The following is a 19,036-nucleotide window of genomic DNA, read 5'->3' as shown; positions in this document are numbered from 1 at the left end:
TGACTTTAAATAACCTGTATAGTTCCCCATATACTTAAATCCAGTTTACTAACAAGAACAAACCTATACTAATGACTGATTACTCTGTTGTACATTCCTAGAAAATATGCAGTGGTGCTCCGTATGGCCTTATTTACCTTGCTTATGCACAGGTGCTCATTCTATTAAAGTAATTCAGTGACCTGCATTTTATTTCTTTCTCAATCCCACCAACACACGTTGTAGAATTAAGGTAGTGTGATTATTTTTCAGATTTATGTGCTGTGTAGTTTCTGCAAAGGATGTTCAGTGCAACACTATAGCTTTAGCAACTGCAGCTTGCTGAGGGCTTGCTGTCACTTTTTATTCTTGAGAAATCCCTCTGGCAGTTTGCGGTTACTATTAGCAGCCTCGAAGTTTGTATTTGGGATAAGAAAGTTCTGAGCTTTCACACATGCCCACCCTCTACACCCTTCTCAGTCTTCCCACACAAACCATATGACCAATCATATAAATTTTTCACTTAGGATAATTAAGGTTGTACTGGAGTAAAATGCCAAAGTACACCTGGGTTTAAAAATGGAGAGTAGGCTAGCAATTTTATTTGTATCCTCTCCTCCTGCTTTGTGCAATCTTACAACGTACTAAAAATTGCCTTTAAATTTGTGTTTTTCTAGTGTATTATCTGTTCACAAATGTTCTGATTTCTATAAATATGCATAACAATGTTGTTCCTTTGTTGTTCTATTGCATTTATATTCTTTAATTGTCCAGGAAGGTGTGTGCCTAATTTAATCTCTGTGGAGATTTCTGCTAATACATTAGTTTATAGCATGTGAGAGGAATACGCAGTCATCACCTTCTGAGGCTATGTACTTTGTTGTGTTGCTGCCATTAATTCTGATTTCAAAGCTGATATTTCTAATTTATAGTGGATTCCAGAAAATGTGTTTGCTCCCATTAGGAAGTCTGTTCCATACATGATGAATGATGTGCTTTCTTTAGGTTATCACTTTGAAATGTTCAAAATGATCAAAATTCAAGTCAAACGTCAATTTTGGTGCCTGTTGACAGCAACATAAAGTAGCATGGAGTAACATTTTCTTCTTAACCTTACTAATGCTGATGACCTCCCATATATCTATCTGATCTAGTGGTATCTTTTTCAATATAGCCTCTTCCATTTCCTATAATAGAATTTGATTGTAAAGAAGTTTATATTATAGGCAAGTAGCATGTATCAATACTGACTTGTTTTCTTTCTAAGTTAAGATTAGATAACTATTATGTGAGCCAATTTATGGAAAACACTTTACTTTCTCATAAAAGTGGTGAAGATTTTCCTTAATGAAGCCATCATACAAACAAACAACATGCAAAAGACTGTTTGTAACAGTTCTGCTAATTTCACTAAGCTATGTTGTCTTGTTTAACTGTAATAAATAAATTCCCATAAGCCACTGTTTCTATCCAGTTGAAAAGGCCATTTTGTGAAAAGTGCTATTGTTTTGATGACATTAGGTATTTGACTTTATTGTAATTACTTCATGAAACAAATATTTAAATTAACACTATCTTTGAAATTGCGTAATTTCTGCAGTTTGGCCTGATATTGGGTATCTTTAAAAAAAACAAACAAACAAACAAAAAAAACCAGATGACTCAGAATCTGTTTTCTTTTTCTTAATTTAATTTCCCTCTTCACCAGATTACTGTTTACAAAAGTCAAATTGGAATCCTTGTGCAGAGGCCCAGATGAAGCACTCCTTACTTGTAAACACATGCTACAGATCTGGAAGTCCTGCTATAATCTCACTAACCCAAGGTAAGATGCTGTAGAATTCTGTAATTTGAGATTCATTAATACCTTGCTCAGTAGCATTCCTGGTCAATATTAGTTCTGGTTTTACTTGTTTTGTTATTTTGAATGAACAAACTAATCCTCTGAATCTAGGGAGCTGGAACTGCAAAGGTAATACTTGACGGATAGAACCTAGAGTTCTGCGAAGTAAGTTGCATCAAAGTTAATAAATTGTGGTGAGAACTGATGGCAGATATTGTGTAACTCTGCCATTGTCCTTGATGTGGCTCAATATGCTGATATATATATTTTTTTTTAAATTTTTTTTTGTTTTTCCTCCTGATCTTGGTTATGGAGTTTATCTCTTTTTGTCTAGTAGAGAGATTGCTGTAGTAGAAATTTAGTTCAAGGACTTATGCTAAATAGAGTGAAAGAGAGCTAGACATTAATTAAGACTATAGAAATAGTGGAGCATGTATAAATACAACATGCTCAATTATGTAATAACATGCATCTCTAAGAAGGTTGGGAGAGTTGGAAACTTAGGGCCAGAAAGGGAAAATTACATGGGGAAGGTAGTAGGCAATTTAGAACAGAAAAGTTTGGAGGAAGAGCCTGGGAGGTCCCTACCTGAGTCAAGTGTAGCTCAGTCATAGTGACTCTGGTGCTGTACTATAGAGCAGAGAGCAGGACCTGGAGATGACAGGGAGCAAGTACATGAGCAACCAGAAAGCTTTGACTATTTTTATTTTTATTTTTTTTTTGCAATTCCAAGTCACAGAAGCTAGCAGCAAGGACCTAGGAAAGAATTTGTCTTCTAACCTACTGGGTGGGATTTTTTTTTCTTTTTTTTTTTTTTTTCTCCAGGTGTTTGAGTCTGGGGGAAAGGAGCTAGGGAGGGTGTGGAGTGGGGCTAAGAACTCTTTATCAAAAGGCTCTGCTGTGCAGTATAGTTAAAAATTTCTGTGTAAGCTTAATTTCATTGTGGCTTTCTGTGTACTCCACACAACTTTTCACCTTCCATCTTACACGTATCAAGGCTCGTCATGGCTTGTCATTACTTTGTTGTTGTGCTAAGAGCTACTGTGCCACATTAAGGACACGTTAGGCAGTGCTTCCTTCAGACATCAGCAGTGATTACAGAAGCTGACACAGCCAATGAGTAAGATTTTCACAGCAACATTTGCTAATGGTCACGTCTCTATTTTTCTTTGAGAACATCTAAGTGAAAAAATTAACAAGGACTACTTTGCATCTGATACAATTTTTACTGCTTTTTTTTTATCTTGGCTCTTAAAACTTTTCTTGAAATTCTGGTTTATGATGACAAATTAAAATAAAATTGGGGATGGAATGGAAAGAACCATGAATAAGCACCATGATGGAAGGAGATAGGTTTCATGAATCACATGAAGAGTTATACCATACTGTGCAGATACCAAACTATAGCCTTTCTTTGGATGGCCCATGTGAAATGTAAGGGCTGAATATTTTCACTTTTTATCATCATAATCAGAATCTGTCTGACTGGTATAACAGTTAGCACTCTAACGTGAAATGTGACTGGGAAGTTCTGTTCATACAATTGCACTCAAGATGTAATCAAGAATAATAATGAAGGATTGTTGTGAATACTCAGATTTTCCAACCTCAAATTTTAAGACACTTTTTGCTGAAAAGCACTGTTTGACAATAATTTTTGCACTGAAGACAATTGAAGAATTTTCTTGTCATTCTTTAGGGCAATTAAAAAAAGGTTTTTAATCATTTTAAGCTTTTTTAGAAAGTTGGTTTTCAAAGATTTAAATATCCTTCATGCTTATTTGAAATGTATTTTTCTATTCCGATTTAGACACAAAACTAATTTTGATGCATCATTTTCCCAATGAGATAAGAATTCACTTTTCTGATAAACTGTTTTGATGTTAAATATTTTTCTTCAAGTTAATCAGATTTTGTGGAGTAAACTTGGGTTCAGTGTTCTCAGTAATCTTTTACTAATGAAAATAAATTATGAATAGCTCGATACACCACCAAGTGTAACTGTTAAATGCAACGCTTTGTCTTACCTTTGTTCAGCTGATTTAAAAAAAAATTGTCTTTAGTCAACTTTTTCCCTTTAATTGTTTAATTTTAAAACAAAAATATATTCTGAGATGCAAGGCTTTGGAAAGTCTGTGGAATGATTACATCAACCATGTTTCTATTCAGCTTGCTGCTTGAAGTATGTTAGAAAATAGTTCAGTTCTTTTCCAGTTCTTAGTTTGCATTAGCAAAACGGAGCAAACCAAGATACCAGTGATGTGCTTAAAAGATATTTATGTTAAGCCTGGCTCTCCTTGTCAGCAACATTTGATATATCATTGCTTGTGGATTGAGGAAGTAATTAATACAGAAAAATATGCACCAACTGATGTAACAAGTATAGCTGATAGTGTGTGTCTCAAAGTCCCTTTCTGTTTCCTGTGGATTTCTATAACGGCATCGTTTTGTAAGGAAATTGGTCTTACAATAATTTTAGGGTAATGCAAAATTTTATTTATATCATTTTTATAACAGCTGTACAGATAGAGGAAGTCGTTTCACTGGTATTTGAAGTGCAACTATTAAGAGTTGCTGAAAGGCTTCTTGCTGCTCTCTCGGTTCAAATTTGGAAGGAGGTGATTTGAAAATTAGGGCAACTATAAAGATGTATTGAATTCCAGTCTTGCAGTTTAGATTAAAGTCTCTCAGGCTTTATTCTAAGCTAGGAATTCTGCATAGTTTTTTCTCCATTGTGGAATAAGAGAACCAAACTAAGGTTTGCACTTTGCTAAGTCGGGCTAACAACCTAAGTGGTTCAAACTTAAAAAGTTGGTGAATTACTTCTTCCTTTTTTTTTTTTTTTTTTTTTTTGAGTATTTATTGATAATGAATAGTACCAGATCTGTAGTCCTAAAAATGAAGTCACAGTATAACCCATTAATTTTTCAGTCCATTTTCTTCTGCTGAATCTTAAACCATTGCTCTAGGACCAAATAGTATTCCAGCAAGTATATCAGCAAGAAGGCTGAGTGGCAGATAGTGAGTTACAACTTCTGTCGGAGTTGAGTGCATTTGTCCCTAGGAGAGATTAGGGAAAAACAAACAAACAAACAAACAAAAACCTGCAAAGTGTTTAGGCACCTGATCTATTCTAAGTGTTCAAAATGCTCCTACTCTGCATTATAGGATCAAATGCGGCATTTGACAGTTGATGTGATTATTTAAAAAAAAAAAAAAGGGAATAAAACAAATACCACACCACCCAAAACTCTAGAGGTAAAATTGATGTCTTTTTATGTGGAATGTTTTTATAACTTCTTTATCTAAAATTAGATATCTCGAGTTCAATGTTGCTCTTTAGTATTGGAAAAGTGTGGATTTTCAAACTCAAATCTGCCATCTCAGGTAACTGCAAGGGCAATAACTCATCTTATGTAAAAATTTAAGGTATGATTACTATTTTTTTGTAAAGCTGTTAGTTATAAATAAAATTAAAAGTCTGCCGTTGTAGTCTCCTGTCTCGGTTGTATTAACTATGAAAGCAGAGTTGCTGAAGTAAATATGGATTTAGGTTTGCTCAGCTTAATTTTGTTTTAGTGCAGCTGGCTTAATGTACTGTGAGTGGTTAGCAATGCTTGGTACTAAATTTGTTCATAGCAAGAACCTTTATAGCAAGAACCTTTTGTGGGAGGAGGGCAGCATGCAACTTGTATCTCAGTATATAATTTTATATCTTAATGGCTTACAATTTCTATACTTCATTACAGTGATTCTGGACGTGGGAGCAGCCTGTTAGACAGAGCTATTGCTGATAGACGACAGCTTAATACAATTACATTACCAGATTTCAGTGATCCTGAAACAGGTAAGAAAAGCATTTAAACAATAAAATTAGTAAAATGGAGTTCCAGTAGCTAGACTTTTTTTATTAGTTATTTGTTTTATTTTGCAAAATCATATATCCTGAGAATGTTTTCTTTGTCATATGGAGTAAAAATAGCAATTTTGCAATATAAGATTATTTTTCTTTTTTATATATGAAGTACTTACAGACCATATTCTCTGTAAATTAAAGTATCTGTGGTCTGAATCTTGCTGAGCTTGGCTGTATAGCTTGGTTCTTATGTAAAGGCTAAAAATTACTGTGCTTTACTAGCGTATTTTCCAACGTGCTATGCTTTTCTATCCTTTAAGTATTTGCATGTATTTTGTTTTTAAAAAGTATCAGAAAAAGTTAAGAAAACTTTAAATCTCAAAAATGCTCAGGACATCATTACTAAGGAAATTTGTCAAGATCTCTAAAACATGTATTAAGATAGAATTGCATACATGGGGTGGATTACTATAGACATAGCTTTGAGATTATAAGGAAAATCTATTTATTACAAATACATATATACTGCAAAATTGTGCTGCACAGGTGCACTACATAAAAGGTAAGGCATCAATAAATATTTACAATGTGATTTGTACATGTTTAATATATTCTGTTATCACAATACAAATTGATATGCCTTAAAAGTCGTATAGAAAAAAAGCAGGTGAGCCATGGATTCTTTGAAAAACACAAAGAATTATTGTGATGATGGTAGTTCCAAAAACCTTTTGGAGTGTGTTATCTACATTCTATGTATAGACTTTTTTTTTTTAAATTATTTCCTGGGTTTTATTTCAAAACTGTAGCATGCTTTTCCTGACACCTTTCAGATATCAATTTGTTTAATCACATTTTGATAGGAACAGTTTATAACAAAGTTTGTCAGCCTATGAATTAGAATACACTGACCCATAAATTATACAGAAATAATATATCTATGTTTATATCAGAATTGTACAGTAGAGAAAAATTCATTTTAGTTAGTTTCTGAAAGTTGAAATTGGAGCTAATGCTCACTATATTTTGAAATCATATAAGAAGAAAGAGTTCTGTGCTTGGTATTGTGGCAAACAGTTTTGATTACAAAGTTCAGGTCACCTGGTTTAAAAGAAATGCAATATGATGTGGACTGAAATATGGCATAGTTCAGCCTGCTTTGCCCCTACAGTAGAATTTTGAGTTCTTGTGCTCTTGTATTTACAATGTATAAGATAACACAAAATATTGTAGTAATCCTTCTTTGTTCTAGTCTAGCTCACTGTTTCATTTGAAGGAGATATCTGTATATACAAAACCTTCAAAATCTACTTAAATGATTTTTATGCCTTCCAAAAAAGGCGGATGGGGGGGACAGTTGTGGGGAGTGGGTTTTTTTGTTTGTTTGTATGTTTACCATGGGGATAAAGTTCTTGATCTACTCTTCAGAGTGTCCTATTTTATATCTGCCATGCTTAAAGCATAATGAATTGGTGCTTTTTAAAGACTGCATATTTCTCAAAGCTTTTAAGTAAAGATGAACCTTCATCCAAAACAGTGAGCTTTTCAAGAACTCACCCCAGATTCAAGTCCTGTAGCCAGTTTTCCACTTGGAAAACAGGATCTTTACATACAGCCTTTTTTTTTTTTTTCCTTTTTTTCTTTTTTGGTAGAAGATCCTGTTTGTGTTTCCTGAATCTTATCTGTGTTGTTAGAGCTCATCTCTATTGTCAAAGAGGACGAGATGGGAAATTAAAAGTATGGGGTCCTTTTTCATTTATTTTTCTTATAGAAGGTAATTATGTAGGGTAGGTTGGAGAGGGTCTCTTCTGTTGTTTTGTTCTTGTTTGTTTGTTTGCTCTTGTGGTTTTAATTTTAGCAGAAGAAACCTTCTTGCAATAAAAATACTTCAATTCTGATAAGGACTGGGGATTTGTTACCTACTGTATCTATACAGTAGTGTAAATGTAAAAATTCTATATTAAAGTTTTGTCCAAAATTCTTCTTCCAGAAGAGTATATTAAAATACTGCAGAAATTAAAAGGTTATGTTACTGTAATAACAAAAGTCAAGCTAGGCATATTGTTTGAGTGAGAAAACTCTGGGTAGACTGTCAAAAAAAAGATGCAGAAATGTTGTTAGACCTTTATTGGCTGAGAGCGCTCATTCTGAGGTTCTGTTTATCCTCAGTCTTAAGAAATCCAAAACAAATTTGGCATTTACAGTATTTTAATGAGGGTATAAGGAAAAAGTATTGGGGAAAACCCTCTTAGGACAGAAATGCTTGCTACCCTTTATACAGTATAATGCTACCATATATATGCACACGTGAAAACATTCCACTACTTGAATTGCTTGCTACTTGTGGAAACGACGAACACCTTTTTGCTGTTTACTGTTTGATCAATCTGAGTGACAAGAAATGAGAGCTAAAATAAAATCTGAAGTCTTCCGTACTTGCAATTTTTTTAAAGGATTTTAAAATTCAAATAGCAGTAATGGTTCTAATATATATATATATTACAAAAATCTACTTAGCTACATCAATTTAGTAAAGGTTGAAATAAAAGATCTTAAAAAAACAAAAGCCACAGTGTTTATAGCTTTTACAAATCCAAATAAAACTGATAAGAAATGATTAAATGATGCAAGCTTAAAGTTATATACTTTATAATTTATATTAATGTAATTAATATAATTATAAATTATATTTATAAATTAATATTATAAATTAAATTAAATTATAAATTATAAATTAATTATATTAATTTATAGTTTATAATGTATATAGACTATATAAATAGTCGTATAAAAAGCATGTATTCTGGAGTTACCAGTCTAGCCTTATAAGAAATCTAATGTCCAGTCAAGAAATGTGGCAAATCTACTCTGAGCTTGCCTTCTGTTTCAGCTGGTTTGCCATGAGTGGCATGTACCCATATTTGTATATATTGCTGAGTATGGAGGGGAAAAAAGAAAGCTTTTATGAAACATTCACTGAAGTAAAATCTCCCAGGGAGGCAGACTCATTTCCTTTTCAAAGATAAGCATATGCAAATCACTTGAGGCTTCAGTTGACTATTTTGGTTAAGGTAAGTTGCACTCAATCTTTTTAAAACCAGATTATTCAGTCTATTGTGTAGTGGCTTCAGTCCACATGGTTTGTCATAGTGAGTAACTTTGGTAGCTGAGTTTTAAAATTTGGTCTTTATTTCCTCCTAAATATATTTTATAAACACATACAGTAGAACACAGGAAAAAGTTAATCTTTAATTTGTTTTTGAAACTAGTTTATTACAGAAGAGGAGTACATATGAATGCAGCATGTTTTTTACACTGCTTTCAGAAGAAGGGCTATTTATTTTGTGGAAGCCATTTCTGCTTTACTGAATGGGGAAATAAATGCTTTGCATTTTTTGGCATCCATGACTCCATTAAACCCTGTTCTTGGATCTTTTTCTTTCCCCCCCCCCCCCCCCCCCCACACCCTTATCATTCTCTTTCTTTCACTTTTTAGCCTCTGATTCTTCCTCATCTTCTCTCTCAAGAACAGAGTCTCCTCTCCAAGTGTTTGTATCTTCTCATCTTCCTCATCCTAAATCAGATACCTTTGTCTGGCCCCATGCAGCCTCTCCATACTGTGACCAAGTTCCTGAGCCCTGTTCACCTTCTCGCTGTAAATTGGTTTTCTCTTCCTGATGGGCGTGTTTGTACTGTATTTTTCTGATAATCTTCATAACTGATAAACCGTGTTTAAAACAATTCAAGCTTCAACAATGTCCATGAAATCTGGCCTTTCAGATGCATTTCATTAAATTCTGAATAGGTTTTAAGAATTTGTTCTGGGTAGACTGTTTTATTGATCCCAAAAGATGTAAAGTTACAGATAGATTTAATATTCTGTTCTCGTGACTGTTACAGAAAATGATTGGTGTTTTTTAAAAGAGCCTATTGTCCTCTACTGCACTGTAGCATTTGTGGCTGTAATTATTTCCATTGCTGGCATGTTTTGCCTAACAAGACTGTCTTTTCCACAGGATTTCCTTCTTATCTTAGTTTTTAATGATGTGATTTTAGCGTCTAGTTCTTTGATTTGACAGCCTTTTTAACTATTTGCCTACAAAACATTCCCTGAAACTTCATATGAGGGAAAAATGACATGAAATATCAATGTATGCTTTAACATGGCAGGTAGAATGTATTGAAATGATTCAGGGGCCGTAGAGTAGTGAAAATCAGCATTTTGCTATTCCAGATCAGGAGCCATTCTGTTCATTGAAATGATGCCAGTTTAAACGTGCTGTAAAATCAATTTCCATGTTTGAATGCAAACTACATAGTAATGCTGTTAGAATAGTTCAGGTAGCAGGGCAGAATCAAGTTAGTTTTCCAGATACTTTTAAAACTCTTTTTTATTTGTTAAATTGTCCTTCAATACATCTGCGTAGCACTTATTTGTTACTGCATTTACTATAATCTAGTCTTAGGAAATTCACTGATGACACTAGGCTTTAACTGGCATTGTGTCAAAGATACTAATTCCTAACAAAATATAGAGAATAAATCTTTGAGTATTAGCAACATTCACTCATTAAAGTAGCTTAGATAAGATGGGAGTTTTGAAAACACTAGCTCATATATAAGCCTACACCTGGAAATTCTGGAGAGCACTTCCTTTAGACTTCAGGAAATGTGTGCTACAGAACTTTAACTAGCTGAAACCTGACTTTGTTCTTGAAGCATTCAAATAGCTATTTAATTGCTATAACCCCTTTGAGCATTGTTGAGTTGATCTTGCTCAGGGCTACTCTAGAAAGTGTACTACACGCCAGCCAGCATTAAATTGCTTGTTCTTTGCAGGGCTACAAGAGAATAAGACCTCGTTCAAGAATGAAGGCACATGGAAAGAATGTAGAAGTCCAAGCACAGAATCCATTATGTAAAGCCCAAGTCTTCCATTTCAGATAAAAGCTACTGTATCCTCAGGGAAAGGAGCTTCCAACATACACATGAGCAGTAGTGGAACCACTGAAAAAAAACCCCACACAGATACCTGAAGTCCTTTGTACAGTGTAAATAATTCATTAAAGTCAAAGCTCTCTATTTTTGAATAAGAAGTTTGTGTAGATTCTTATAGCTTTCTCGTATAGTTAACAGGGCTTAAAATCTCATGTTTCCTATCTTGGTTCTTTTTTTCTGGTGCAAGAACAAAAGACTTTTTGACTTTATTTGAATTGACTTACAATTTCTGTTGAACAGAAGCATGATCTTAGAGGTGTAGTAAAGGCTCTATGAAGATACTTATTGTAAACAGTGATCTCCTTATTTAAAATTTTTATCATTTGGAACCCTCTAAGCCTGTTTTATGGTTTGAAGATTATCAGAAATCCTCTGGCTTTCTTGGAGTTCTTGTTTTTTATTTATTTATCTATTTTTCTCTTTCTTAGTTTGGATTTTAATTTGTGGTTTGATTTGTTCAAAGGCAATCCATCAGATGCTTACTTTCATGGTTTTTACTCCCCCCTTTCAGTTTGTAAGTAGTATTCACTGTGCAGTTCCATTAATTTCCTAAGGACTTAAATCACCTTTTCCTTTACCACAAAATGTACATGTTTTGTCCATCAGTAGTAGAAGTTTGACAGTGTGTAAAGCAAGGCTGATGCTCTTTGCTCAGTCACCCTAAGGTCTGTAATCTTACAAGATCTGAATGCACTCAACTAACGCTTGCATTTAATAATTAAAGAGGCAGTATTCATTTCTAGAGGACTGCAAATAAAGATATATTAGGAAGGTTTTGTATAACATAATGGCCAGCTGCCAGTATGTTATATTATAGGAGATTTTATGCCACTGCTCTTCATAAGGAGTATATCGGGTCTGGAAGGTAACATTGCAACTTCTGTCATGAGTCATAATAAACTACTAGTTTCTCTTGTGGTACAAATTGTACATGTAGAATAAATCTCTTAAGAGTACACTTCAAAATAATGAAATGATGCCAACAAGCTGAATAAAAGAAAATCAAAAATACAGATCAATAAAACTAATTTCTACTTTAACCAAGATTCAAAACAACATTCTCTCTCTCTAACCAGTTACATTATAAAGTTGTGCATTTGGCCTTGAATAACAAATTTTGAATTTGTTTTTCATTGAAAAGAAGATATATAAAACAGCATGTTTGATGGTGACTAAGTATGAAAAAATGTTTTTCAGAAAGCAGGGAGAATACTCTAAATGATATTGGCTATACCTGACTACTGAAATCTCCATGCATAACAGTGCCAAAAGATAAACTATCTTTCTCATTTTTGAGTATGAAAGGTGTCTCAAACACCTAATAAATTTGATACAGAATGATGTTAGATTGGCAGGCTTAGTCAAAATTATCATATTAAATGCATTGTTTCAGCAATGCATTTAGTCCTGCAGAAGGTACTGCCTCTTTCTATCACGTGTTTCCCTTTTTTCTTTTTAACACAGTTCTCTTTATGTTGCACCACTAATGTTCTCACTGGCAACTTTGTGTGAATGTAAAGTTGAAAGTCATGGCTGTGTTTTTTTTTTTTTTTTTTTTTTTTTTTTTTTTTTTTTTTTCCTCTTCATTCCTGCATGAGCATTGCTTTTAAAGCATTTTTTTTCTTTACATAAATTATGAAACGGTTTTATAATACACTTTTTTATGGTATAAAAAGAAATCCTTTTATAGTGTTTTTTGTCAGTTGATATGAACCTGTTTCTTGAAGGATGTCAGTCCAAGGTTTTTTTACTCATTTTCAGAAGGAAAATGTGATGCAAATTGATTTTTATTTTTCTCCAAGTGCTGATAAGAGTCCATGTCTTAGTTAGTCCCTGCCCCTAAGGCAACATTGTTAAGAATTTTTTGGGCAATGACCAAGGAAAGGACTGAAAAAGTCTTGACATGCCTTCTATTTATGTGGGGTAACTTATGGATGGTATTTAAAAGATTGATTTCATGCAGACTTTCTTGTAATATTTATCTTAAGAAAAACCTGAAGAGAAGTAAATTGAACACTTTGTTGTTCACGGAAGTTGAACTGTAGGTATGACTTAGAAAGTAAAGGTTTCTATGTGTGACTATGTTACCTCTTGGTTAAATTTTGTTTATATAAGTGTTTTGGTAGGTCTTCTGTTTAGATTATTGAAGTGTTGACATAACCACAGGTTGTCACAGATACTATGTTACTACGATGAGTGGGCACCCTGTAAATTCTGGACAGATGTTCTAGGAAACTTTTTTATTTAGAAACATTTTGTTAGGAAAACTAAGGTGTTTTGTTATACTTGGCAGTGTGCAATGCAATTGTGCTTCCAAATCTTAATCAAGAGATAATTTAAATAATATATGCAAGATTTTGCAAAGACAATCCCCATTTCAGTCATCCCATTTAGTATAAACAAATCTTAAGGCAAAACTGAATAAATGGAAATGAGTAGCTGGGATTGATTTTGGCAATATATCTACTTTTTCCAGACCTCATCCTTTTGCATCCTAAAAGAAACATTCTTTTTTGCCTTGGTATTTTGAAGGATTTTTTTCTTTATTCTTAAGTGTCACACTATAGTAGCAGGTCTAGAAATTCTCTAATTCTCTAAGAACAAGAATATTTGTATAGCGTCTAAGGCATGGTAAAGTTGCAAACAAGGAATTCCTATTGCTCTATTGAGCATTTAAAGCAAGCTACATCTAAGTGAATTGTAGCAATTGTAGTGAAGATATGTTTGTGATTGTCTCAGGGCTACTGAATGCAGACTAAAATAAGAAAAATACAGGTAAGGCTGGGAAGAGAGAACAGATTTTATGTCAGAACCAACAGGGAGCCAGCATATAAATAGCTGGCAGCATAAGGAATGTGAGGCCTCAAGCAAACTTTAAAATTCACTGTACCCTTACAAACCACTATGCTTTTTAACTACTTATTGTTGAAATTAGTATAAATTACACAATTACAATGTGATTATAAAGATCTCAGTCTGAGGACCCTGGGCTTAGAACAGGGTTAAGTAGAATGTGGAGAGAGGTCAGAAGAAGCTTTTAGCACACAGGAGACTTCTTTAAATGATCTTTACTTGTGTACAAAAATAAAGCTTACTCACTGTGTTTTAACACAAAGTGCCAGAAATAGTCAGGTAGTGGCTAATTGTTTCAAAGCTAAAGAAGCATTCATGAGTGTATGGGTTAGAGCTATCAGTATGAGTGCAATGTACCTGAAAGATGCCTGAATGAATTCAGCACTGTGAAGAAGACTGCTGCTATTTTATTTTATTTTATTTTATTTTATTTAAAAAAAAAGATAAGAGTAAAGATGCAAAATTGTGATAAAAGATGCGGCCATTGTGCTGATTAGACATGCAGACATGCAAGGCTCTACTGGAGGTCATCCCTCCTCCTTTTGGAAACCATGTAGTCATGTGCCATGGGCAGGGACACTTCCCACCAGACCAGGCTGCCCAAAGCCCCATCCAGCCTGGCCTTGAACACCTCCAGGGATGGGGCATCCACAGCTTCTCTGGGCAAAATCTAATCTAAACCTACCCTCTTTTAGTTCAAAGCCATAACCCCTTGTCCTAATAAACCACTTTAATAATAGCACTTTGTGAAATAAATCTTCTAGAAATATATATATTTTAATTAAAACACTATTTTTTATTCTGCCAGAAAGTCCCGGATAGGAGTTGATTACCATAGAAAACAGTATCCACCCTGTTTTAACTTGAGTGTAGGTGGTAATACTTTCATGGCACTGCTGCTCATAGAAATTTTATCACACTTGTTCTTTATATATAGAAATCGATGTACAACAAGTTTTAATGATATATTACCACATACATCTTATGGTTAAGCACTGGAGACTTAAAATCTAGCAGCACACTTCCTATATGAAATAACTTGCGGCCTGGTTAGCAGCCAGGGTCCATGCTTTAAATTATAGAAAATAGTCCTTTTTTAATTCTAAATTGATTAGTTGCTTTTCAGAAGGAAGGGATTAGTGTGTCAGTGAATTGCACCTTTTCCTTATAATCTCTACTGGAGAGCTGAGGAGGCTCCTTTGCTGTTATTTGCACTGGAAGCGTAACAATAATGTGCATTTACAGAAGGGGACGTCAGGCAAGGTTACTGGTGACTAGAGCTTATTTGAGATACCTTTTGCTTATAGTTTTCTGCAAATATGCTCCACATGCTTCTTGCTTAGACTTCTGTTTTACTTTTCTTTGGAAGTCTTAAAGATAAGATACACAGAAACTTGAGTGAACATTCAGCTCTGATACAGGCTGGAGCGTATGCTCTCTCATCAACCAGTAGAGGAAAGCAAACTCCACAGCCAGAGGCTGTTTCAGAACTTCAGGGCAATTCCTTGTTCAAAATGACCTAAGAAACGCTGCTGACAGTGCTGCTTTTCCCTTGTTTCTGTCAGTTCAGGGGAATGTGCTGAATGCTTTCAGACAAACTTCCTCTTCCCACTGGTCTGTGTAGTAGGAATTCATTCTACATTTCTAGTCTGCTGATTTATCTTGTCACACTTAAGAACACGTTTCATGTGAGAAACCCCTTCTCATCAAAAAGCTTAGAAAACCTATGATATCGAGAATGAAGGCTTTATTTATCATTTAACTGTTAATGATGAGCTTGTGGGATATGGTTCAACCTGTATGGGACTCGATACTATTATACAAATATAATTTGTAATTATAAATACAAGAAATACGTTGAAGCTTAGATGACAGAGTGTCTATTAAAATATGCATAGTCTTGATTTAAAAAATAAATAAATCAAGACTAAAGACACTGTCAGTAACGTGAATATGCAAAGTACAGTTGTCATTAGGTATTGTCATAGAAGCTTTTTCACATCTGGTGGTTTGAAAAAGGTAGTATTTGCCAGTGGTATTCTAATCTCACTCGTAAATGCTTTATATGAAGAGAATTATTCAAGGCAACTTTGGGATTGTTCTTCATGCAACAGATTTTTTTGCCACAAGGCATTTTAATTCAGCCTTCTTGATTAGCTAAGGTTTACATTCAATGCAGCTTAACTGTGTATTTGTGATGGGATCATGTTGTATATTTTAGCTCTCTTTTTCTAAAATGCTATTATTAGTCTTAAAATAGTCGTCTAATTGCACTCTGTGGAAAGACATAGCAATTACTAACATTGAAGTGCATGCAGCAAACTGAAGATTACAGTGTACGACGATACCATCACAAACCTTTTTTTGGATTGTACGTTTGCCATAAGAGATGTCAAGTTTAACAGAGAGTATTCACAGCAGCAACTCAGAAATGTGTCAGGTACAGTTACCAGTGTTCAGTATAGTTTTAGGATAGAGTCTTTCAGACCAGAGTAAAAGTTTTCATAACAGGGAAAATTAATCTGACATTTTAAAAAATTCTCCAAAATGGTATGTACAAATTAAATCTAGAGGAGTTTTAGGTAAAACTTGTTAAGAAAAGGCTTATGATCAAATGTTTTATGCAACAAGTATGGCCTTTATTCTTCTTCTGATTAGTTTTTTTTTTTTTTTTAATTACTTGTACAGGTTCAGTCCACGCGACGTCAATAGCAGCTTCTAGAGTAGAGCAAGCACTGTCTGAAGTTGCTTCATCTCTGCAAAGCAGTGCCCCTAAACAAGGTCCCCTGCATCCTTGGATGACTCTAGCTCAAATATGGCTTCATGCAGGTATTGTGAAAGTAAAATATTTCTTGTTCTCTGCCATCCCTTTTATTGCTAGCTTACAAACTTGCAAAAACTTTGAAATAGGGGTATGTGTTTAAAATGCACTCTTTTTATGTAAGAATGGGAACACGTCTCTATGGTCGTCTTCTTGTATTACTATTACATATAAAATTTCTGTTGTGGAAAAACAATGGCTAAAGCTACTCCTATTGTTTGGCAATACTCATTTGACTGCTAAAGGTATGTGTTCAAAACAGTACTGTACACGCAGTATGCACGATTCCTTCCTTCTTATTGAAAACTGGAGTTTTGTGAGTTCCCCTTGTAGAAAGGCTGTTTGAAAACCAAAGCAAATTTGTAGCAAAGAAAGAAACGTAGTGGGCCCAAAGTCTCTTCTCATCAACTCTAAAGTACCTTGGATTTCGTGGAATTTGAAGATTTAGTTACCTTGATTCCATTGGGTGGAAGAAGGTGTTTGTAAGGATTTTCGGTAGTGTTGCTGGAACTAGAAAAGCTTCATCATTGAAAATAATTAACTCTGCACCTGACCGGAAAAAATAAAAAAGGTGGTGACGAGCTGTTTAGGTCTCTTCCTCCTAGCTTCATTGATGTGAAAGACCCAGGATCATTTTTCTAAATTTGGAATGACCTTGAGTGGATTTAGTAATTGTTATGCTGCTTCCAGCCTCAAGCTAAATGCTAAGTCAATATCACAAGTGGCGGTTCTACAAAATCTTAATCAGAAAATGATGATCCAGTGTATTTTTACAGTTACAAATGTATCCTGTGAAATAATACTTGCATCGGAAAGGTGTTATCTAGAAATCAATCAACAATTGTTCTGCTTTGGTCTGCTCTCAGGCTTGAGCGTTTTTCAGGGACATAACTATTTTGTCATTATACTCAGCCCATATTGTATAGACAGGATCAATTTGTGTTTATTGTATATGGTAACCCTGCGTCAAAGTTTTCTGAGATAAATTTCATGCAGTGTATGTGTTACAAAGCTGTCATTTGGAAAGAGCTGTATCTTATTTTTGCAAAGTGTTGGAGTTCAAATCACCAAGGAATTACTGTTACTAGGAAATCTAGTCCACATCCAGAGCTGTATTTCTTAGCATTTTAATTTACCTGTTTTGCATTAAGAGTTCTATTGGGTGAAGGTTATTATGGAGCAATGGCTCTCAGATATTAATTAATGTTTCAGAGGGGGGAAAACACAACAGGAGATTGGAAAGAACAAAGATAGTGATTGATAACTGATCTCATTTGGGGGCAGGAAGGTTCTACAACAACAGAGAGGAGAACAAAGCAAGGCTCACCAAGGCATGGTGCAGTCACCTGCCTTGCAACATGGTATCACTGACTGTAAATATTTATAAACCATCACAGATGGCCATCTACAGTAACTCCTAGCATCTGCAACTCTGCAATTTCTCATCTTTCTGTGACAGCTTATTCAGTCCATGCAAGTGACTGCTACTGTTTCCTCCACAAAGAGCAGTCTGGACACTCTTCACTGAGTCCTTTGTAGACCACAACTTGCATCCACCTTGGTCTTCCTCTGCTGCAGTCTGCTGCACACTCCACTTTCCCCTCATAACAATTTCTGTGTGTGCATGGTCTGCAGGCTGTGTTCTTGTCCCAGCAGGAGGAAGCATGTGTGGGAGCTGGGAGAGGAGTGGGGTGGAGAGCAAACTAAAATGTTAAAGATCCAGAGGAAGAACACGATGTATAAAGAGTGCCCTGACACTTTGTGTAATGGGGAGCAATGAAAGAAATACAACAAGAGATGGAAGACAGCTGCTGTCAATCTTCAGAGAAAGTACAGCAAAGTGAAGCTTACTTCCTCTCTTTTGTATGTTCCTGTTCTTTGGGCTGGTAACTTGTGCTGCATTTAAGTGTTTAGGTATCCTGCTTAACTATTCAGCTACCTGTCCTGCTGCCGGAAATGCCCTGAGCCTTGAGAAAGTGTTTTTTTTTTTTTTTTTTTTTCCCTGTAAGAACATTCAGAATTAGAGTTTACTCTAAGAAACAAAACAGATATAAAGCTGTCTTCATCAATATATATGAGATACTCCATAGAAAATTACTTAACATGTAACTTGCAGCACATTCTTTAAATAAAAATGAAGACTTACCATTGGGAAATTGCTTCTTTTTTGAGACTCGTGCCACATTAACTGTTTGACTCCCTGTATGGTTGTGCAGTGTTTTACTACTTAGTGGGGGGAAAAAAAACACATCTTTAATGTGCTTTAAACATTAAAATACAAAAACTGAGAATGTTAGGTTATAGAGACATGGAAAAGTTATGAGAATAAACTCTAATACATGCTAAATTTAGTGGAATTTATTTACCCAAATTAATACATATCATGTGAGAAGGATAGAAAGTATTTTTTCTTTATTAATATACACTGTCATTACAGGTATCATTAGAGTAAATGAGTGTGGCATTCAGTCCAAAGAATTTGATTTTTTCAGACTGTAATTTTAATTTTTCATTTTGTTTATTAAGGAAATCTTCCAGCCTTTTATTTCTGGGCATAAAATGTAAAGATGAGAGTCCGGCTTATTTTAAATATAGAAAATCAACAAAAAAAAATGTTTTGTAATTAGTGCATCCCCCAGTGATGCTATTAAAAAACAAACCCATCCCTAAATGATCAGTGGCTGTG

General features: G+C 34.5%; 1 protein-coding gene across 4 annotated transcripts in view; it reads left to right on the top strand.

The window, feature by feature from the left end:
* The window catches only part of TTC7B (tetratricopeptide repeat domain 7B), a 134,878-nt gene that overhangs the window by 83,964 nt on the left and 31,878 nt on the right, over window positions 1-19,036 (top strand). Inside the window, exons 16-20 of one of the 4 annotated variants that reach the window (XM_035327795.1) lie at window positions 1,688-1,804; window positions 5,572-5,669; window positions 9,175-9,333; window positions 11,140-11,190; window positions 16,218-16,358. In XM_035327795.1, the coding sequence (XP_035183686.1) occupies window positions 1,688-1,804; window positions 5,572-5,669; window positions 9,175-9,333; window positions 11,140-11,190; window positions 16,218-16,358 (566 nt within the window). The remainder of the gene's footprint in view (window positions 1-1,687; window positions 1,805-5,571; window positions 5,670-9,174; window positions 9,334-11,139; window positions 11,191-16,217; window positions 16,359-19,036) is intronic. The other 3 variants (XM_035327796.1, XM_035327797.1, XM_035327798.1) reach the window with 3 other exon arrangements.

This window comes from Oxyura jamaicensis, chromosome 5 (genome assembly GCF_011077185.1).
Source record: "Oxyura jamaicensis isolate SHBP4307 breed ruddy duck chromosome 5, BPBGC_Ojam_1.0, whole genome shotgun sequence".
Taxonomy (NCBI): Eukaryota; Metazoa; Chordata; class Aves; order Anseriformes; family Anatidae; genus Oxyura; species Oxyura jamaicensis.
This window is presented reverse-complemented; position numbering and strand designations above follow the sequence as displayed.